General features: G+C 36.7%; 1 protein-coding gene across 1 annotated transcript in view; it reads right to left on the reverse strand.

Annotated features, from left to right (window-relative positions):
* The window catches only part of LOC139695158 (ALK tyrosine kinase receptor-like), a 118,940-nt gene that overhangs the window by 75,523 nt on the left and 19,955 nt on the right, over positions 1-23,462 (reverse strand). The window contains exons 4-5 of the mRNA XM_071593812.1: positions 6,229-6,319; positions 1,661-1,855 (exon numbers count right to left, since the gene is read on the reverse strand). Coding sequence (XP_071449913.1) covers positions 1,661-1,855; positions 6,229-6,319 — 286 coding nt within the window. The remainder of the gene's footprint in view (positions 1-1,660; positions 1,856-6,228; positions 6,320-23,462) is intronic.

Genomic DNA, 23,462 nt, shown 5'->3' on the forward strand with positions numbered 1-23,462 from the left:
TTACTATTCTAAAGGCAGAAATTACATACTTTGATGTGCTCTTATTTGGTTTTTTGACACAAACAGAGCAATCTCTTTTATAAAACATACTTTTTGGTGCATTTGAAAGATGTATGTATAACTCTATTACTCTGTGATGATACTCAGTTATTCAAGAAATGGTCAAACATAAGTATTTTGGGTGTGCACCGTTCAATGAACAATTTTACACTTTAATTTTTACTTTTTCGGTCATTAAACTCATTTAAAAAAATGCTGCTGAAAAAAACATAACTTTGGCTCTTATATATAATAACTGGAGTATAAGTTACCTCAATTTAACTAGCATTTATGTTTTTACCAAGAAAAACCTTTTAAGTTGCTATGCCATAGGAAAAATATAATTTTCTGCTTAGTTCTTGTGATTCAATAATGGGGGAAGTGGGGAGATATGGGAAATGTTAATAGCATAATATTAACAGCAATTCATGAAATGTTAAAAGAATATGAAAAATACCAATATTGTAATCATTTGACAAAAACCCCAGATTGGACAATTAGCAGTCATGTTGGAAATGATTATCAAACAAATCTGTGGAGATTTGAAGAGAAGAGGAGAAATCAAAATCTTTCCAAAAAATTTAGGCGATAATATTCATTAAGCTGACAACAATGGTGAAGAAAACACGGCATTAGATGTACCAAAGAACAAAAAAACACAACATGGAGCAAATTAAGAAAATATGTTATTTCTGGTAAGAAATAACTGAGTTAAGAGTTATTACTGTGAAAGATGTGAGATGTTGTATGCTTTGAACATGTATATATTATGTTCAATTAATACTTCAACAACTCTAGTTGGAGTATTATCCTTACATTATGCAAGACTTTCAGATGTTTTAAAACTGTCAATTTCTTTCAAATACATAAAATGTACACCAAGATTGTTTGTTGTGACTGCCACTCTGTGACTGCCAATCTACTTTACAATTACATATTCACCTGCCTTAATTGACTTTTTGTGGCATGCCAGGATGTATAAGAAGTCTGACTGGCTCAACATGTCTACCTGGTTGTCTGTCTGAGAAGAGTGAGCTTTGTAGTCTTTGACAACAATAAGTTACTCAGACATTATAGACATACCTAATTGACTTTTTAAGATAATTTTCATGGGGATATACAGAATCATTTATGTGTTTTCCTGTGACACCTGCAATTTTGAAGTTTTTTTAACATGTTGCAAGTCTTTTATGCTACCCGAATTGACAGAAACACCCTCCCTCAGGATTGAAACACTTGAAGCAGTCATGATCTTTTTACTCTCAATCACCTGTGTTTTCCTGTTTACCCAAAAAATTGCATTGGTACAATGTTTATGGCACTAGAACTGTTTTCCAAAGAGAAAGGAAAAACATTTATCTTTAATTAGAAATGGATTTTTTCCTCTGACATGACAGAGTGAATGACCCACACATTCTCGGTGCGACATCTCTTTTTATTCTTACACTCTGCAAGGATAATTAAGCTACTTATATTTTCTATGTAGACCAAAGAATGGTCTAAAAAAGAACCAAAAAAACATGTCATACGCATCTGTCTATATCATATCATAAGTGATTAATTAATTAATTAGCTCAGCCAATGGAATTCAGTGAAATTCCCTTCCCCCTCACATACTTACAGGTTTTGGTCTGGACTCCCGGAGGAATGTTTTAAGGTCTCCCCCGGCAAGAAGTTCAAGGACAATGAATCTTGGGAGCTTGTCAAAGCACACCCCAATGAAGTGTACTATGTTGTGATGGTTGAATTTGCTCATGATGAGTGCCTCCATAAGGAAGTCCATTTCAGCTTGGCCAGATGACCTCTCAGGAAGGGTCTGGAATTGAGGGAGAGATTAGATGAACTTCAAACTAAATTTTTTTTATGTATACCATACAGATGGTGAAACATTTGCAAGTGAAGTAGAGAATGTTTGAAAATGGGATCTGATTTGGACCTAAAATTAAATGATAAAATAAATGTATGATAATATCTTCTTTAAATAAGAAACAAATGCATACTAACATACAATATCCGGGTTTTCAAATGAACGACAAATTTAATCCCGAAGCAAAATAATTGTGTTTCAAAAACATATTGAACATATCACAAATATGCTTTATGCATTCAGTAGTCCCAAATAACATGGGTCACAGCTAGATTATGTGTCACCAGTGGAAATAATAAATTCTTGGCAACACTCATTAATCTCCCTAATGGTACTCTTGTATAATGATTGCTGTGCTTTGTACATTATCATATGTGCCTAAAAAATTTGGTATACAAAAGAGAGATTTGTCATTTTGGTGTTCCCCCTCCCCGTGAACTTATGGCCCTGCAGACAATGCCAATTTGATGATTGAATTAAAAAAAAGCTACTCAGAAAAATCTAAATATTCAAAATAGTTTATTTTCTGGATAAAAAATCTAAATATTCACAGATTTTTAAAATATCGATTTATATTAAAGCATACACCTGTAACAAACAAACCAAATTAAATAAACACTCAATACTTCTCCTTCATATACGAGAAGAAGATATGAAAAATTCTGATTATGTGTTTTCAGATTGAAAAGTTTAAAGGTGCTAATTCAATTGAATTCATATCAAAGTTATTTTTAAGCTAATCTTAGTTTACTAGAATGCAAACTTATTTTTTGTATGGTAGCAACAATAAAAGTTGACTGGAGATGGTATTTTGGGAAGCCAACAATTAATTTTTTCAAGGATTTGGCTCAATGTGAGTGAAATAGCAAATGTGTTCTCATCACTTTTTGATTTCCAGCAGAAAAGCTTGCTCTGAGCTCTGAGCTTACTCTATTTAGAGTTACTCTTTCAGAAGCATTCCCTCGTAGATTTTATGTGAACAGCAACGGCATATGTTGATGAAAATGCTGGGTTATTAGTGAAAATGATTGTATTGACAAGGTGATGGAATATTCCCGGGGATTCAGGTAGGTAACAGGAAGACTATTTTATGGTTAGGTGCAAATTTAGGAACAGTGCGACTAACTCATGGTTTCCCAGGAATAAATGTGGGTACAGAAAATAATTTAGAAGTAATGAAGTGTAGGGTCAGATTAAAGAGGATAAAACAGGAATGATGGTTGAGGAAAAGAAAAGTAGATGAATCAAAATGAACTATGGGAACTGAATTTCAATAGACTGTAAAGAAAATTATGAGCGAGGAAAGGAGATGGGTACAAATGAAAGAAATGGGAACATATCAAAAAAGGAATGTTGAAAGCCAAAAATGAAACTATTGGAGCAATAATAGAAAAAGGACAAGGAAACCATGAATTACATATTATGGATATTTAAGAAGGAAATAGAAAACTGTAACCACAGAATTAGGCAGAAGAAAGTACCAAAAATTTAATGTTGAATGGACTGAGGAAGGAAATGAATAGTGTAAAAAAGTTTGTATAGTAATATTAATAATAATTAAACCAAATAAAATAATATTTGCTAATATGACCACTTTACAAAGGAGGAGTTATATTGAAGTGCTATCCATGAAGATGAATGCACTATCAGGAAGGAATAAGGGAAAATCGAAGAACAAAATCAAAGATGACTAAGAAAATTATTAATGAAAAGCCAGGAGGATTTATGGAAGATGGAAGAAATGTATAGAGGAGATATATGGGAATGATATGTGTATTAGGTTGGTAATCTTAGATATAGGAATAGAATATAACATAGATGAGAAAGGTTTAGGTACAGGTGTAAAAAGAAGGAGTATTAAGGGAGTTGAAATAAAATAAGGCTTTTTGGGTAAAATAAGTCCCACAGAACTACTAATGGGATTGGGAGAACATGAGAGGAAGAGTTTTTATGAACTTGTATATGGTTCTAATTAGGGAGAAATTTAGCTGGAAGATTAGAATTAATTTAATTCCAAAAAAGGGAAGTTAACCATTTATGTGGACTTCAGAACAATTAGTTTTATTTCCCAAGCAGCTAGAGTGCTACACAGGATCATCAGTAAGAGAATTGAGAGAAGGGAAAATGATTCCTCGGGGATGATTAGTTTGGGTTCTGGAAGGGCAGAGGTAGGCATGGTTCCATTGCAGTAATGAGGCCATTAACATAGAACACTATTAGGAGATTGAATCCAATAAATTAAATTAGGAAGAAATAATGAATGTATTGCAGAAAATAGGAGCAAATGAAGGGATAGGAGACATACCCACAACCTGTACATGTCTTAAATTGCGCAGGTTAAGTGATAGTTGGAAAGTTTGGATGGGGAGTGTTAGGAAGAGAAGTGAGGCATGTTTGCCCATTATATCCTGTGCTGTTTAATGCATATGTGAAGGGAATGATAATAGAGGTATGGGAAAAACTGGAGATTGGAATGAGGGTCGGTGGGGAATTCTTAAATCGTTAGGTTTGCTTATGATCAAGCTTTAGCTTGCCAATCAGTTAAGGAACTGCAAGTATTGCTGAGCACGTTGGAAAATCAGTGCGATAGGTATGGGAAAATAATAAATGCAAGTGAAACAAAGATCATTCAATTAATTCTACATCCGGCATGATTTTTGACTATACCTACAATTTTTAAGGCACCTAAAATTTCCAGATCATAATATCAATTTAGAATTTGGAAGATTAAGTGGTACCTTAAGGGATACAAAAGTAACCCTGAGAGTGATGATTATGATAGATGAGTAGCAGTCTCTTTTTTGCTCCCTTTACAAAGCAGTATTCAGCTAAATGCTCCAGCATCTATTGTAGTTGAATGGTCTTATTCCCCAAACTTATTTTTAATTGGCAATCATAAAGAGAATGAAAGGGAGCACATGTCTTTCAAATACATCAAAGAGCTAAAGATTCCACTGATATGAAATAAATTTTAGGAATGTGGTTAAGTGAAATCATATGACTTATTTTATCAAAGGTTGTAGATGATCTTTGAGAAATTTTCTGTGAGTTCAGAAGCAAGTATTTTGCAGCAGGATCTAACACCAGCATGGTACTATAATGAAGACTATGCATGGGCTGCAGATGTAAAAATATTAAAGTAGTCTTTGAGAGTTTTAATTGATCTACGGCTCTCACAGAAGAGTTTAACAATAGTATAACCCTAAGTGAGTAGCAAAAACAATGCCATTTACGCATAAAATTATATTTTAAGGCTCAGAAAATGATTCTGAATATTGCTAAAATACATAGATTAAAAATATTAATTAAGTTCTGATTCTGCAAGACTTCTCATTTTTCACAGCTTCATTTTATCTTCCAAAATCTAAACAAGCATTAAATTGGGAAGATGTGAGGATCTTGTAGGTCAAATCACTGCTACTGTTGTAAGTTGGGTTGAATAAGCTTCAATTTATTTAGAGAGTTAAAAACTGACTTGTTCATATCTCCTGATTTCAAACAAAGATTTTTCACTAAGGTTTGTTGTGCATACAATATTTACAAAACTGTGGATTAAAAAAATCGAATCTGGAAATCTAAAAATTTATGTATCCTAAGGCCAATCCACAGCCTCTAAATATTTTTCATTTTATTTTTATTTCACATGCATGATTTTCTCCACAACATGTACAAAATGAGCAGTCGGCATATTTTAATATAAAACTTTCTGTTTCTTTGTACCACCCTACTACATAGCCTAGTTACAGCCTTCTTCCTCCCCTTTCTCATGGATGGTGCCTATTACCAAATGCCATTAGTCACAAGGCCTTCAGGATAGCATGAAAATGCAAACCTTATGTGAAAACTCATAACTAACTGACAATGGTTTTTGAAATATGTAGTAATTACTTTTGCAAATTTGACGTTATGGGCTGCATGTAGTCATTAACTAGTTAACTTACAAAAGAACCTCTATACTTGTAAGGTAGTGGAACCTGAGATTTGGAGTTAGAAGGATTTATCACACACCCATAAATATTTTACTAATAAAAGGAACAAATGGAAACCTTAAAATATTTCATAAGTTATTACAAAAAGATAAGAAAATGATGAGGAAATAAACGTTTTAAAAAAAAAAGTAATTGGAAAACGTAAAACAATAGCATTGTAAAACATAAATGAAGAGACATTGGAGTAAGAGAGGAGGCAGTGATGTAGGAAGTAAAGGAAATCAAATGTTAGAAATTCAAAGGTGGCAGAACAGTATAGAACCATAAGAAAATGGACTAAACCCTGGGAAAAAATGACAAAATTGTTATACCTTCATAGAAAGAGGGGCTTACCTTCACTGCAACTGGCATTTCCACAGCATCACCTGCCCTGTTGCGGAACAGACCTTGATACACCTCACCAAATGCTCCTTGGCCCAATGCTCTGCAATGAAAGATATTGATTTGCTGCCTTTCAAATTGCAAGGTAATCATAAGTTAACCCCCTAATTAACTTAGAGGTTTCCACAGGAAAGATAATATACCTATCACAACCTTAACAAAATAACCAAATTGCTAAAATATGCATAGTAAAGAAGCTGCTTGGCTCTTATATTTTAAAGATAAAGAAATTAATCCATGAAGATATTTTTTCAATCTTGGTACTAAACAAAAAATATTAATTTAAAGGTGGGGTAGCAAAGTGATGTTAATACTTGAGAGTATTTAGCAACATTGACAATAGTGGGTTTATTAAGCAAAATAAAGCACATCAAAATATGAAGACCATCTGGTGTTAAATTGAGTGATATAAAATGTCAATTGTATGCATGGATAAATATGGACAATTTTAATGCAACAATTTCAGAGTGTAAAAATCATTCGCCTTGACTGGGATCCCAGTCAAGGCGAATGATTTTTACACTCTGAAATTGTTGCATTGAAATGCACATTAGCGGATGACTCTGTTAAAAGTTACTGTTGCGGCATCTCCCACAGTTTCTTTGGAATGGACAATTTTATTCTGGTTGCTCTACAACAATAGATATTATTCAATAACAATAACATGTAGTTTAACTTCTATGTAACAAATCAACTAACTCGTCCAATTCATATATAACTTATGCCATCCATATCCTGACATTGACAATATATCTAAAAGAAATTATATCATCCTTATCAAAATCGTGGAACGCAATCTTTTAGTCTGGGTTTATGAATAGAATTATTATGGATAAATTACATCTGTAAAACTCTGTGATACAGGTCCAGTTGTATGGATATAGTGCAACAAAATTAGTTTCATTTCTCATTTAATAATGTGTGCTATGCTTCTGAATAAACATTTGTCAACAAGGACATAAAGTCACAGTATTCATCTATCATTATGAATTTTTCACAGAGTACATTAATGTGAAAGTACAAAGAGCCAATTAGTGACCTGGGGATGAGGCATTGGCATAAATGAAGGGGTGACCGCAGCAATGTCTTCTTTTTTTCAGTACACTGAAATATAATTGATGGCCAATGAATCGGTTGATGTGAGGGGTGTTCATTTTCAATATTTTTTTTTAGCTTTTGATACTCAATATAATTTTGGCAAATAAAAATTTTCTGTTCCATTTTTTGCAATTGGAAATCCCTCTCTCTGAAATGCGTGAGAAGTAGCATGTGAGTAGACATCGCAGTAACTATCCCTGGAAACAGCAGAAAAGAGCTGGAAATGTTGGCGGAAAAAACTCTACTTATCCTAGAAACCTGGGCAAAAAGTAACAAACTGAAGTTATCCATAGAAAAAAGCCAATACATGACCCTAGGAGCAAAAATATTAAGAAACCCGGCATGTAAAATCAATGGGAAACAGCTAAAGAGAACGAAGACCTTTAAATACATCGGCATACACATAGACGATAAACTTACCTTCCAACCTCACGTGAACTACACTTGCTCGAAGGTTAAGACTATCTTTGGTGCCATAAGAAGGCTTTGCCGTTGTACATATGGCCTCAAACCGATGGAAAACATTTATGAGGGAGTAGTAATACCCATTGTCACTTATGGGTGCGAAATTTGGTCCCATAGAGTCAATCTCGCAAGATTCGAGAGAAAGCTAAAGGAGACACAGCGTGCCTGCTTGATAGCGATGTGCAACAGCTATTCCACCATGAGCTGCGACGCACTCTGTATAGTGGCTGCAACTCCACCTCTAAAATACCGAATTTGGGAAAGAATTGCTATAAACAAATCGAGGAAAAAATTAAATATAGAGTATTTCAACCTCTCGTTAGATGCAGAAAATGCAGTACAAATATCAAAATTAAAAAGACTACTGAGACAGGAAACACATAGAGAATGGAACGACGAATGGAACAGAACAGAAAAGGAAAGGAAAACACACCGTATATTTCCGAACATAGATGACCGGATTAAATTAAATATTAAACACACATCAGCAAGCACACAAGTGTTAACCGGACATGGAAACTTTAACTCCTACTTAAACTTCATAGGAAAATGTTTTACCCCTCTGTGTAACTGTGGAAAAGAAGACACAGCAGAACACAGAGTGGAGGATTGTGTTTTCTATGAGACAGAGCGGCAACTCTTATGGAACAGTATGGAAGAGAAGCTAACGAGCTTTAGGGAAATGATTACATTCTGCCTAAAGAACAACAATAATCTGCTCGGAAAATTTGCAATAAGAAAACCAGCAAATAGTGAACCACAACAAGCGAACTAACTGGGAAATATTTTGTGTGAAATTTTGTGTAAAATGTAGCAATGTATTCTATATGTCTATTGAGTGATTTTTTTTTCTTTTCTTGAATTGTTTATCATTAGTTTAACTCCCAACATATATAAGCACCTGTAGATGTTAAAATTTTAGAAAAACTTTCCTTATGTCTGATTATTTTTGTCTTTTTGTCTGTTTTGTTATGTATGTTGTTTCCTTATGTCTCATTATTGTTTGTAAAAAGGGGAACTAAGATTCAAAGGAATCCCCAGCTAACTGTGAAGTAAAATAAAAGTGGACCCAGGAAACCATTGGTCAAATGGGTCCAAAAATTAAATTAATTAATTATGCCTTAATGCTTATGTAGTTATGTTAAGGGGCAAGGCAAAATTCACACAAGATTATTTCAGCCATTCAGTTCAAGTAGCTGTGATGTTTATGAGATTTTATTGCTCAATTGTTTGTGGAAGGACTTTCTTTCATCTGAGTAATGGTATAAGAACAGCCAACCAAGAATATCACTTCGCTTTGATATCATTCTTCATATTAGCCCTTTGGCTTTGGAATGATGAATTCCTTCAATGTTACATATCAGAAATGTTTATGTGGTTTCATAACAATACATTATATCTATCTAATATTCACTGAATACAGAGATAGAGTATTTAACTCCACCGCTTATTATACATTTTTATTTCTTTAGCACTTATTACCTGTACATAATCATCTACAAGTGAAAGAAGTAAATAGCATAACATGCTTTTTTCATTGACCTTACGACGACCACTTCTAACTCCCTCATTTGTATTTATGTAAAGCATCAATTTGTGGTTTACCAGCCCCTGTCCATGGTCCAATTTTTCTGTAGGAGTCAATGAGAGGTACTAGTTGGCAATGTTGTGATCTCAACATGAGCACACATTGAGCATTGGGGAGTTTTTGCAGAAAGACCTAATTTTAGAGTGAGTATAAAAATAATAGAGCAGAAGTTCACCAGTTCTGTGAAAAATTGTTATAAAGGAAAATAATGGTGTATCATAATTGGATATCTAGGTTGGGAGCCACTGGAAGTAGGAAGATTACAAGTGCAAATTAAACCATCATACTATATAAGTTAAAATGTATCTTTAGTCACCATTTGAGTTCAACATCTGGAATGAAGGAATTTTTTTAGCCCCATATTGATAAGCTAGGCTGCAAAGAGAAATCAAGAGAAATCAAATTTCCAAATCCCATTGATTGATATTAGGAATCACATGTCTCCTATGCAGATCATGAAAACAGTAGGAAATGCCACAAAAGACAAGTAGAACTTCCCAAAAATACAATGAAACATAAGCAATATTCTTCCGGATTGGGGTATGTTTTTTGGGTCATGATGCTACACACTAATTTACTTCTAAGCCTTCATTTACTTCATTAAAAATATCCTTAAGCTCCATACTACTCATACAACTCATTCTTTAGTTCTGCATACTTTCTACCTCCCTTGGTTCCATAGTTAATCCTTTATTCTTTTCCTCCCTCTTCCTTGCTTTCTAGCATCCTCCCCTCTATTGCCATCTTCAGCCCCCCATAGCCTCTCAGTATATCCTAAATCTCCTTATCTGGCCCCTTTCAATTTTATACCCACCACCATCTCGCATCCTCCACCCCACCTGAAGCTTCATCTTTGTTTTCTGTCCTGTCCATGTTATTTTTTCCATTTTTCACCACTCTAACATTTCAAAAGCCTCTGCTCTATGCTGATCCTCTTGCCTTAAAGAACAATTTTTTGAGCCACATAAGACTCTGCTCAATAACAAAGTATTCCCTAGAATAAAATGATATGGAGCGCTAATGTCATCAGGTTCTCTGAAAATTGGGGTCCTAACATACTTTACCAAAGGTTCTTGTGGTGACTTGCAGGGAAAGATATAAATTATTTTATCATTTTCTTATTAATGGTGAATTTTGGAGGGACACACAGATTAACCATTGCTTTATTAATAATCCTCAATTAGCACAATGAGAGGTCCTACTCTACAATAAACCCTTCTTCAAGTCCACATACTTTCTACCTCTCTTCATTTCCTCTAGCATTAATATTTTTCTCCCGCTACCATGTATGCCTAAAGTTCTCCTCGCAATATTTCATTTTTTGGCGATGCTATGAATCAGCACAATATTTGAATGCCCTACAGTGGGATGTTACTATATGAGATTTTGAGCCAGCCCTATTTGTTCTCCCCGTTATCATCATCGTCTATAGACTATACTATCAACAATAAAGATCCAAGTGCTCTGAATCCACTAAAATGTAAAGATATTTCTGAAATAATTCTTTTCAAAGCTCGTTTTGTAAAAACATAATATCGTCCTAATATGCCAGCTATATACGAGGGTCATCCGGAAAGTAGTACCCGTTCGTGCCGCATGAAGTGCTGACGACGCGAGTAGCCGCTGGACGAGGTCAGATAGCTTCAGTGGCTTGTCTGCCTTCTCTGAGCCAAGTTGCGTGACGCTAGCATTGTCTGTGTTGTTTCTGTGATTGTTTACAATGTTTAAAAAAATTGAGAACGCCGCCAGTTGTGAAGTGAGGGCAGTGATTAAATTCCTCAATGCAAGAAACGTTCGCCCATGTGATATTCATCGCCAATTAAAGGAGGTGTATGGAGACAATGTAATGGACGAGTCGTCTGTTCGGCGGTGGTGTCGCAACTTCAACATGGGGAGGGGGAACACACACGACGATGAGCGTTCGGAGAGACCGTCTGTCATTACAGACCAACTGGTGAGCTCAGTTGACGAATTCGTGAGGAACGATCGGCGCGTCACAATTGATGACATCTGTGAGCATTTTCCCAATGTTTCTCGAACAATTGTTCATGAAATTGTTAAACACCATCTGCATTATGCAAAAATTTGTGCAAGATGGGTCCCTCGCGTATCTCAATGAGCTGGCGGCGAAGGACTATGCAGCAGGAATACAGAAACTTGTCACAAGTTATGACAAATGCCTTAATTTGCTTGGAGATTATGTTGAGAAGTAGTTTAAAGTATCCTCTTTCAAATAAAATTTTTTATGTTTGTTAATATTTACTTTTGTGTCTTTATTTCACGAACGGGTACTACTTTCCGGATGACCCTCGTATTTAAATGTTTGTTGACATCGTTAATGAATTTTTTACCCTTGATGAGATTTTATCATAAGACCGTTACGTATTATGGTGGCAGATTTTGCCTTCGTAACTTTTAGCTTGAATCACCTAATCGCTGTTCTTCGGAATGTCTTCGAATTATTTCTCGATCACTTTTAACGCTTTTCCGGAAATTTCACCGCCCAAAGCCCACCGTTGGCTACTTTTTCCTAAATTAATTTGGAGCTGAAAACTATCAGTCGATGAAATATCCTGTCTTAGACAAAATTTTATTCAGGATTTAAAAAAATAAGTGCCAAGAATGTGTTAGATAAGAACTTGCTATCTGCACCGCATTTCTTCCAACCCTCGTAAAGTCGAACGTTTTTCGCAGCGTAAGTAGTTCAGATCAGTCTTATAATACATTCACTATTGTAGGTCAAATCTTTTTAATCAATCTGCAGTTTAATAAACACCCTACTCCTTGTCAGCAATGTTTTATCCCCGAGAAAGTGCCATTTATTTCGCGGTTGAAGGACCCATTCCATCAGATGGGTAGAATTGCCGACACTCTACTAGGAATCGAATAAAAAATATGCCTAGTTTCTAATCTTGAGCACGATCACAGATCTTGGTTATACGCGCTAGTTGATTTTATCGCTATTTGAGCAACTGATAGCAAATAAACTGCCGTCATCCCTCAATATTTGTTGGTATCCCCATTCAAACACGATTTCTGATCTAATACTATTAATTATTTGAGCCGGACCAAAAGAGCCGTAATCGCAATTCGTGCTACGGAAGAAAATAACGCTCGGTCACCCGTAGAAAATAGAGGTCACCCGTAACTAACCTAGAGGGTAAAGGTAATTTACACATCCGGGAAAGGAAGGCCGATTCCTCTCCCCGCGTAATTAAGCGGTTTTTAACAAAGTTGTAGAAACCATAAAATGGCCCTACTTATATTTTAGACGAAATTGTTCAGAGGCATCACCCGCAATTTTAGCCGGGTAGGTCGATGGGCAAACCCTCTACCCAGTGACTTAGAGGGTTCCTCAGTGGGTAGAGGTAGTTCCTTCAACCAAAGAGTGGTTCGACGATAAAATCCGTAGACCGAGAGAGTAGTTATGTAAGCGACACCACAGTGGTTAAATCGGATGACTGGAGACAATGACACCAGAGTCCCACACAAAACCATACCCATATACTTTCGTCGCCGCATCCCCGGGTGATAAAAGAATCACTTTCTTCTGGGGAAATAAAAAAAACCAATCCGCTTTTCCGATGATGGACGCCGCCTGACCCACTTCTTGAGTCGATATGAAACTGCGCTATGAGAAGGGAGCCGTAAAGCTGGAGCCCATAATGGGACGCGAGTCAGTGCGCCGCCGCCTTCCGGATTAGTAGGTATATGAGCGCAAATCAATGCTGGGGAGATGTTAGAGGATGGTGTGCGGAAGGAAGAAGGCAGAGAAAAAGAAGGTGGAATGAAAAAGGGAGAGAGAAGGAGTGAGAGAAGATTTACATTGAGTGAGTAATTAATCGGAACAAACTAGGAAAACTTTTAAAAATATTATACGTGACGGGATACAGAATTTTATTCTACACCAACTCAAACGTGATAATGAGGAACTACGATGATACAACATAGAGGACAGAGCGAGACAGAAAATTCACTCAAATTTTAAGCATAGTGAAAAAGATAATGATGCAATTCTGATGAAGATTTCAGGACGGAAACTCGTAGAATGTCGATTAAAAAGGAAAAGGAATATGCTCAAAGCCTTACGAATCTCCAAAAGCAAAACGTAATCCAAATATTTTGAGGATAATTCAAATCCGTTTTACTCTAGCATCAGGGAAATATATGGGACACGTCCAACTGTATATCATTTAAAGGCAGAAGATGACGAAATAGTCACAGACAGTGTGAAGAAGGCCAACATCTTAAACGAGTTCTTTCAGAACGTCTATACCAACAACATTAGTGCACAAAACGAAGTCACAGCACACCTGAATAGCTTATGTGCGATATGCTACAGGTATTTCCCCAGAAAGGAACAGAAAAACAGCACCATAATATAAAAACAGACAGATCCAAATGAAATCCACACAAATTACCAAGGGATCTCACTTAAATCATCGCACTGTACTGAAAAGGTTTTTTACCCAACACTAACAAAGTCGAATCCTAGATCCAGAATATATTAAGGAGCAACATTTAATCACTTAGTCAAACATTAATTATTGCATGTTAAATAGAGGCATACATAAAATTAGTAAGATAAATATATGAGATGTTTATATGCGTACAAGTGTTTTTGTATGTGAGAAAATATCTCTATTAAAAAGCATGTTGGAACTTATGTGTGCTTATGTATGGCTGGTGCCTGAAGTACCGCCGCCACAAGCCCTTGTAAAGTATTGTGTAGAAGTAATATCGGGGCGGACGGACTGCGGAAAGAATTGAGGAACACAGCAGCATGCATTGAAGTCTAAGCTTAAAGGCATTTAGTAGTTAGTGTCTTCACAAGGTTTCGTGGGGTGGGCCGAACTTTACTTACGTACTAACTCGCATAGAGATTATCTACGATATTAGCCAGTGTGCTCGTCGAACAGGCAGTCGTGTACAGCAAGTGGCGGTAGACGTAAGGGCTCATTCTTTGATAAATTGGACTCAATATTCTTCGTGGTATGTGCCGTGTGCCCAACCAGTGTATCTTTGTGGGTCAGTTGGAAAAAGAGTAAGTCAGCACATGCAGAAAATGGACGTAATGGATAGATGGGATGGTAAATTATGATGTTCTTCAAAGATTGAACAAATAAAGAAAATATATGGATGACACCCGTAGAAAAAAGAATCATTGAACATATTTTGAGTAACGATACTTTATTGAACGCCATAATTGAAGGTACCATAGAAGTTGGAACTAAGAGGAAGGCAAAAGAGGAGTCACGGGAATCAGGTGATGGAAGACGCCATCGAAAGGAACTCTGAAGTCACGAAATTGCAATTCAAAAGAAAAGTTTCCTAGAATTGAAATAAAGCAGGCCTTCATCTCCGTGTTCTCAAAAAAGATGCTTCCAAAGCGAATATTTTCCACGCTGAATTTTCAAGGAAAAAGAGGAAGGGGTGTGTGCTGTAACATCGATTTTAAACGATGCTTCCGTGTAACGTATGAGGCCATATCGATCAAAATATTTTGAAATCGAGTTTTAAAACGAGAAATTCAAGTGAAGTATGTTCCATTGACCCTGGTTGTCAATTTACTCATCAAATTTGCCCTATAAAACTTGAATTGGTGGTAAATTAAATTATTTCCTTTTAAATAATGAAAATGATTTGTTGCTACATCTATACTTATACAAATGGGTACGGAAAAATATAGAAACATAAAGGACAGGAAAATTGAAAGGAGGATCCTGCGAGGAAGACCACGAGACAAGTACACAGGATAAATTAAGTAGGATACGTGAATGAATCAGAGAATGTCTCAAAGGGGATGCAAATTTACGCTGAATAGAGAAGAATTGAGGGCTGATGTAAACCAACCTTAGGATTGAAATACAGTTGATCATGACGGAAAAAGACGTTTCCTACAGATTTTCTTTCCACTCTACTCAGCCTGATTTGGGCTAACACACGCTAGTAGCCACTTTCAGAGCGGTCATTATGTATACAATTCTTTTGATATTTTTGCCGAAACTTCCCTCATGATTTATTTTTCGGAAGGAAAAGAGTATTCACCATTAAAAAAATTAATTGACCAATTTAAAAAAAATTGAAAATGTAGGCAGTTGGCACCAAAACATGTGCTTTGTGCATTATTTCTTCAAAACTAGAACGATTTGGGCCTATAGTAAAATTTGGGCCTAGGGGTATAGATTTTTAAAGTCAAACCGGTGCTTATTGACCTTGGCTCGCCATCATTGCAATGAATGGCAATGATTATGGTAATACACAACGAAATCTATTTATGTAATTGTTTAAAGTTGATGCCTTTTCGGGCTGCTAAAAAATTAAGTTTCGCAGGTTTATTTATTGTCTTCAGAAAGCAATGAAATATAAAAAACTCATTATCGACATCCTATTGAATATGCAAACAAAACATGAGGAGCAGGGTGAGCTGTAAATGTTACTTCTTTGTGAGAATTAATATTGTGAGCTAAACTGTTGCTGGAAAATATTACTATAGAAACGGGTTAAGAGTTAAGAAAGAAGGGAGAGGATGGAGAAAGGGTAAATGATACAAAAATGATCATTCATGTTCACTTAATACCTAGTAAGGTCACAAGGGCGTGCGGCAGGAGGTTCTGGGTCACCGTAATGTACGTGTGGGTAGATTCTAAGTGTTGGAAAAGGATTGACGGAGGGATCAGGTTCGCTGCGGTAGCTAGTGTACTGGATTCCTACCTCAAGAACGAGGGTACGAATCCAGATGGTGGCACAATTTCTCGGTAATATCCCGCCCGATTCCTACATGGGTTCCACGTCAAGTGAAGTACGCCGCTCGCCAATAGGGCGTTAAGTTAAAGCCCTTTGGCGCCTTTCATTAAGAGTAGGGTGATGTCGACGCCAGCTTCTCTCTCCACCCTACCCTCATTACCTGAAATTCCCACCTCCAATAAATTACTTATATAGTATCCCTAATGGCGCGAATGATCTCAGCTGTCAGTCGCCTCACCCTATAACTGCTACAAGGAATGGCAGGCGATTTCATGTAATTAGGAGATACTGTCACCCTTTTTCTTTTCTGCTTTTATTTTATCGCAAATTTTAGGTGTATTTACGGCTTGTAAACGCAAATTAAAAAGGGATTTGTGGCGCCCCGAGTAACGATACAATGGATGAATCATTTGCAGTCACCTAAGGATCGTATGGCCATACCAGGGATTAACCGATTGCGATAAGCAAAAGAGGCAAATACCCTTTCGTGGTTATCTCGCAGTGAAGCGGGCATCGGCACGAACGAACAGTTCGTTTCGTATGCTGGGACCTAAAGAGTCATTTACGGGCTCCGACGGAGTTCATCTAGACGACGACGCAAGCTGCTCCAAAATGAAGTAGGTATAATGAATGTTCCCCTGAGCGCCCTATGCTCATTCCCAAGAATAATCCAACTAAACACAGTGCCTCCCATTTAATCGCAGGCAGCCGCCACACCCGCTCTTGGTAGTTACGAGTATATCACCAAAATTCCTGCGACGACGCTGGGGCACAAAACGTAACCTTGATTTTAGTGTAATCACGAATTGAATATAAAAAGAACAAGCATTGCAATCTAATAGTTTTGGAGCCAATGCTGAAAAATTATTTAAGTATTTTCCAAAACCTACCTTAAACGTAATGTAAAAATATATGCGATGGCTGTCCAGAAAGTAACCTCTGTTTTCGTGTAGCGTGAGTATTAGTGGAGCGAGCCGAATGGTCCCTTTATTGACGCACACAGCAGGTCAGTACGCCTCGAGCTGCAGTGGTTGGAAGGTCGCGCCGCTTGTTTACAATAGCGAGCCAAAATGAACAATACAACTGAAATTCCCGGCAAATGTGAAGTCCATTCAGTGATAAGGTTTTTAGTAATAAAAAAGGTTCAAACCTGCTGACTTTCATCGGGAAATTTGTGCTCTGTACAAACCAAATATGATGAGTGAGAAGAGTTGCGCGTCAGTGTTGCGTTAGGTTAAGAGTGGACACTCATGTCCACGATGATGTCAGAAGTGGCCGCCCGTCTGTGGTAGACTGAAATCTTAAGAAAGTTTTCCACAGATTTCTACGACTCTGTTGCATGGAAACACGACTAAAAATTTAGGATACTACAGGTTTTGTGCTCGTCTCGACGAGGAATTTCAAGATGCCAACATCGGTTGACTGTGGTATTCTCAGGGGGCAGAATTTCATGCTGAGGGAATTTGACATATAGTTAAGAGATAAGATAAATGTTAAAACCTATTTGGCGAATATGCATGAAAATAGTAAAGATATGTAGTTTTTAGATGAAAATAATAAATTTTCTGCACATCTTCAAATGTATTTTTTACAGCATAACGAAGGTGACTTTCTGGACAGCCCTCGTATATTATAATTGAAAGTCAAATCACTGATTAGTTTTATGAAAAAATGTATGGTCATATTGGGCTCTCTAAAGGTTAACTACATGTAGCCACTAATAAAATAGTAACTTAATCACGGGCTCCTCATACCAAGGTAAAATAATATCCATTTTAGTTGTATCATCTGCCGATATAGCAAGAGCTTCCAATGAATGATACAATGAGTTAACTCGTATTAATAGTTAATTAGACACTGAATGTTATTGGGAGAAAAGAGGGTGCTCGGAGTGATGTTTTCCTGTTAATGAGTGAAAAGAATGTAGTTAGGCCGGGTAAGCTCTCAAAGGGTATCTGAACATTCGAAGGATACTTAGGTGCCTTGTTCACTTAGGTGAGTATAACTAAGTACTCTTATCGAAAAATCTAGCATCATATTTACCCAATTAACCTCAAATTCATCTTATACTCTTCACCTGACTTCCAGGCAATACTCGTGTGTACGACAAAGCAACATCAATCTGGGGCTTCTCAATCCTATTCCCTTTATAAAACTGGTATAGACAGAGGAAAGAGAGGACTTGCTTTGCTGAAACTTTTGCTGGGAGGACTTTTAAGGGTAAAATAGGGACAAACGAAGAATTTTTAATTAATTATCATTCAAAATGATTATAGCGAATTCATTTTGAATAATGTTTGAATCAGGTAATCATGGTAATCAGAAACATTTTATACTCTTTTCATTTGTCATCTACGTAAAAAAGGAAGCTTTATGACCGTCATCAACGACTAAACACCAAGGCCCTGTTTTTAAAAGCTGCAAATGTATGTTTAAACCCCTGGAGCATTCACTGAAACCCTAAGAATGAATGATAATGGCAATTTTAAGGCACCAAATACTTACGGTTTATATGCCCTGATTTTGAATTCTATAAAGCTCTTGATTTTAAAATTTTAAAGAATTCTTGGGACTGCGTTACTAAATTGTTAGCTTTGATAACACGGGCCCCGGGCATTTCAGCCACTAAAACGTTAAGTCAGTTGTCAAGAAGAGAAGGGCAGGTTGGATTTTTCGATTTCTTTTGAGGGAGACTGGTCGTTTAAGGGGTCTCTCGAGGGAATATGGACTAAAGGGTAATTAGACCACGTCAAGTTGTATAGAACTGAATCACACTTCCAAGCGATAAGCATTTTAGTTCAAGCAACGTTAAGAGATGGAAATGCGAGATTAAGGTATCGGATGGCTTAAAATTTCTTCCAAAAATACTGCCTGCGACTATCTTATGTTATAATTGTCCAATTCAAAAAGAGGAAACAGAACTCGGATACAAATTGGCAAGCGTTAATAATGATTAAATGTTTTTAAACTGGTGGGGAAATACATAGATACTATAACGCAGGCAGATTAACAGGGGGTGGATTTCTACGAGACGCTTTTCGCTGAAATTTAATGCTGTCTAAAACTGCACGACATTAAAAAGTCAGAAATTAATCCAAGTGATGTATGTTGTAGAAATGAGAGTGTCGTTTGCTTTGTAAACACCCCGCTGTGGTATTCACCACCACGTACGACACAGCTGTCTCAGGTTGAGGAATGGCCTACTTTCCGGAAAGTGTCGGGGGATAATTTGAAACTTTAAAAAATTGTTTTTCATTGCATGGAGCCTGAACTAAAAGACAGAGAGAAAGACTTGAACTCACGAAGAAGTAGGTAATGCGTTTAATCCTCTCGCCTAATGGCACTTTAGAACTTGTGTACGTAGTAGTTTTAATTTACCTTTTAGCGGTGGATTTGCGCAAGGGCGAAGTAAAATTAGTCCTGTATATAATAAATATTTTAATCCCGTATTTTACCAATTCTTGTTAAGAAGAATATTAAGTATCAAATTAACTCTTTAAAACTTTCATTTGGAGTTGAAAGTACTGATTGTGCATGATCAGGAGTTCCCATGCATGTACTACAACCTTGTCATGTTAGAACGGATTGCGAGTTCCGTTGATTCTACAGCTGTACTGGCATGGGAAATGATAATTTTATCCATGTTAAGCGAGGGATTTCATAGAAAACTTAGGGCTCTATTGGTGCAAAACATGGTCTTTGAGGAAAGAGGATGAGCGTAGTTTGTAAGCTTTTGAAATAGGGCAGTGGCGAAGAAAGAAGAAAATAATTAGGACAAAGAGAAAAGATAAACGCCGAGGTTTGAAATAGAGTGGGCGATGGGAGGAAGTTGCCGGGGAAAACCCGAAAGAGGCAGAGAATGTGGAATGAGAAGTACAGGGATGTCTAAGTCCGTGGGAGAAGGGCGGAAGCAGGGAGAAGTTACGAAGAAGTGAAGAAATAAATAAAGTGAGACAATAAGAATGAAGTTTTTGCGATACTTAGCGGTAAGCAGTGGTTAGTGAGAGTCCAAAATCTATCTTTAATAGATAAAATGACTTGATTGAAACATCAGGAGTTATTATTTCCATTTATAATTCACTAACATAATCCTGAAAACTCCTTTTGAGCAATTGCGTTAAAGGGTTTTAGCGTTGGTCGACATGAAAAAAAACTCTCAACTAGAGAGATAAAAATTAATAAATTGAATGGAAAGCACCATATACTTAAATATAGGAGTGTCTATTCAATAATACAGTTGCTGCAGGGTAAATTGATAGCGAACCAAGTCATATTGGACTCTTGTTGACAAGAAGAGTAATTTCCACAATCGTGGTAGTTGCACCGGTTTAAAATGGGAGAGCATATGCTTATTTATAGAGAATAGAAGGATGGTTATATAAAAATGCATATACAACCATGTAACCCAATTACGTCGACACGGATTATATGCACTAAATCACTCCAATGAAAGGTCACAGTGTTTGACTAAATAATAATTGTCGATTATGGTTAAAGTACAGACAAAAAACAAAAATGTTAGATACAGATTACAACATTTATATTTCACTTTCGGCTTTAAACCCTAAACAATAAGGAGAATATCGCAAAATTACAAATGTATGACTGCAAGCTCTCTATTACTTGTCAAGGTATCACATTTGGCCAATATTATTAATATTTATCAATCATTTTAAAACTTATTCTTTTATAATTGCATAAAGGAGCAACTATTTACAGAAATAATTGACGCCATTATCATAGATTCAATTACTACGATTTGGATGTCGCACAGGCTATGAACTGTGACGAAAATGAACCTTTTCGTTAGCTATTTCGGAAGTGGTCATAGCTAATAACCACTAAGACTACAGTTGATATTATGAAAATTCCAATTTTTAGAAAATAATAAAGTTAAATACAAATTAATATTGTGTTAAAAGTCTAAAATTATGTAGACACCCTATAATGTGTACCCTAGGTGGAATTCCTATCTTGCACTTGTGAGATATCAGTTCTGATTTTAATTTCTGACACTAGTGTCAATAACCAAACCTCAATAATGTCTGGAATTTATTTAGGATAGTTACAGCGACATATAAGCACTAATATCAAGCTACTTCAGATATAGCGCCAGAAAAGGAATTTCTCTCGGAAATAGAGATAATTTTGATTTTATCCCAGAATCGTATTTTATTGCTTTTAATCTAAGATGGTGTGCAAGCATTTCTCGGACGTAAGACCAACATCCATCAGGTTATGAAAGAAAGTGTTTTTGAAGTACTCAATGCAAGGAATTATGAAATTACAATACCTTATAAACTTTCCCAGTCATAGATAAAATCAATATTTAGCTAATTTCCCGAAAAAAATGATTCACTTCGACACTTAATCCAATACTAAGTAAAATATACAGCGGTCAGCACTTTTATTTGCTAAATAACATTTCAACCAGTCAACCTGAGCCGATTCAGAGAGGAATATTGACTCAGGAATGCAAAACAGCACAAATGATCACAAAAAAAGCAAACAATTCTCGCGTCAACAGAAAAACTCCAATCTCTCCGAGGTGCAAGTTATCTCTGTGTTTGTACCGTGCGGGAAAGGTCGACGAGGGGAACAGGGAGGGAACGGAGAAAAAGGGTTCCAAGTAGGGGAAAAACATAATCCAACGACGAAACGAAACGGGAAGGGTGAATGAAAATCTAAGTGAGGATGATGTGAAAGTTAATGGAAAAACTCGTCTTAAAGTCTTCGGGGTCGCGTCTACAGGTACCGTGCTGGAAGGGCGATGAGAGGGCAGGCGGGAGAGAGAAATTGCGTCTCTAATCTATAAGCATCCCTCGGAGCAGATAAGTAAAAGGGGCAGGGGCGGGAAGGATGGGAGAGGGGGAAACGGGACCATCGCTGGGGGTGGGGAGCATGAGGGCAGTTGGGTTTTTCCTGGGGCACGACCCGGGGGCTCTTGTGGGAGGAGGGGGTGCCTCAGGCAATTTGGAAAGAGCGGGGAGAGGGAAAGAAGCCAGGATGGTGAAGGGGATTCATTCTGGAACGCCCCTCGACCCCCTTTCGTGCGCGCCATCCCACATCCCTCCCCATCCACCGAAATCTCCGGAGCGTTCATTTTAACTCTTCAAATTTCGCAGGAACAAATTTTTAATTAACAGGGGTAGTTCCTCTGAAAGTTTACCTCCCGCATTCTTTATGATTAATGGGTCATCGTCCGTATTGATAGTCTCTCGATGAGTGACGAAAACATCGAGGAGAGGAAATGAGAATAGCAACCATTAATTTACTTTAGAAGTTGAACTTTAAAAACATTTCTATCGAACAATTTACTATTAGCAGATGACTATTTTAGATTTGTCTCCAATCGTTAGCTTTGTTTGCTAATTTTTCATTACTACTACTGCTATTGTTCATGTCCACAGTTTCATCACTCCCACACCAATTTCAAAAAATCTTTTTCCTTCAAGTATACTTCCTATAACAAATTTTTAATCACATCATTTGGTATAGTCACTGAAATTCTTTAGTTTCATTTGGGTCGCTCCGATGAAAAAAGTTGATTTCGTTATAAAAGTAATCCAAATTTTACGAGGATATGACACATTTTCCGCACATCGAGCATAGGATTTTTAGAGATACAGAAGGTTCAGATTAAGCGCTGAAATCAGCTAAAGCACTTTTAGAGTTCTTTTGACTTTCTGAATCCGTGCTAACACTGAGACAGAGTGCAAATGTTTTACGCGTAAAGGTCGTGGTTATCTCCAACCGCATTCCTGAGACGCGCTCCGAAGCTCTCGGCAGTCTGTACCGGGACCAACCACACAGTATACTGAAAGGCACTGCTAGGGTATGTAGGAGGGGGTGATTTCACAAAGGAGTGCATCATATAAGTCAGTTTTGCTTAAAATTTAGTTAAATTAATTATATTAATTAAATATGTTCCATAATTGAAATAATGAAGAGTTTTTACAACAGCTTTATTTAATACAGTATCTTAGTGTAATTATCTACGCATGCGACGTGATGGGCTAAGAAAAAACAATTAAGCAAAGGATGGATGAAAAAATGGCAAAATCCGAAAAAATTGCAATATTTTTACCCTAACGTCATCGTGTGTGAATATTAAGTATAACTATTACTTGTTTTCGGGAAAATGTTGCTTTAAATATGTCGGTTCTACACTCGATTTCTCTAATATTCTTTTCATAAACCCCCTTCGGGCGTAGTATAATGGGGGTAATAGTGATTTTCCCCGTTGTGCTGCCTTTTTCCCTTCATTTTCTTGGTACATGAACGGTGT

Source organism: Hetaerina americana, unplaced genomic scaffold, assembly GCF_022747635.1.
Source record: "Hetaerina americana unplaced genomic scaffold, ioHetAmer1.1.p SCAF_6, whole genome shotgun sequence".
Classification (NCBI taxonomy): Eukaryota; Metazoa; Arthropoda; class Insecta; order Odonata; family Calopterygidae; genus Hetaerina; species Hetaerina americana.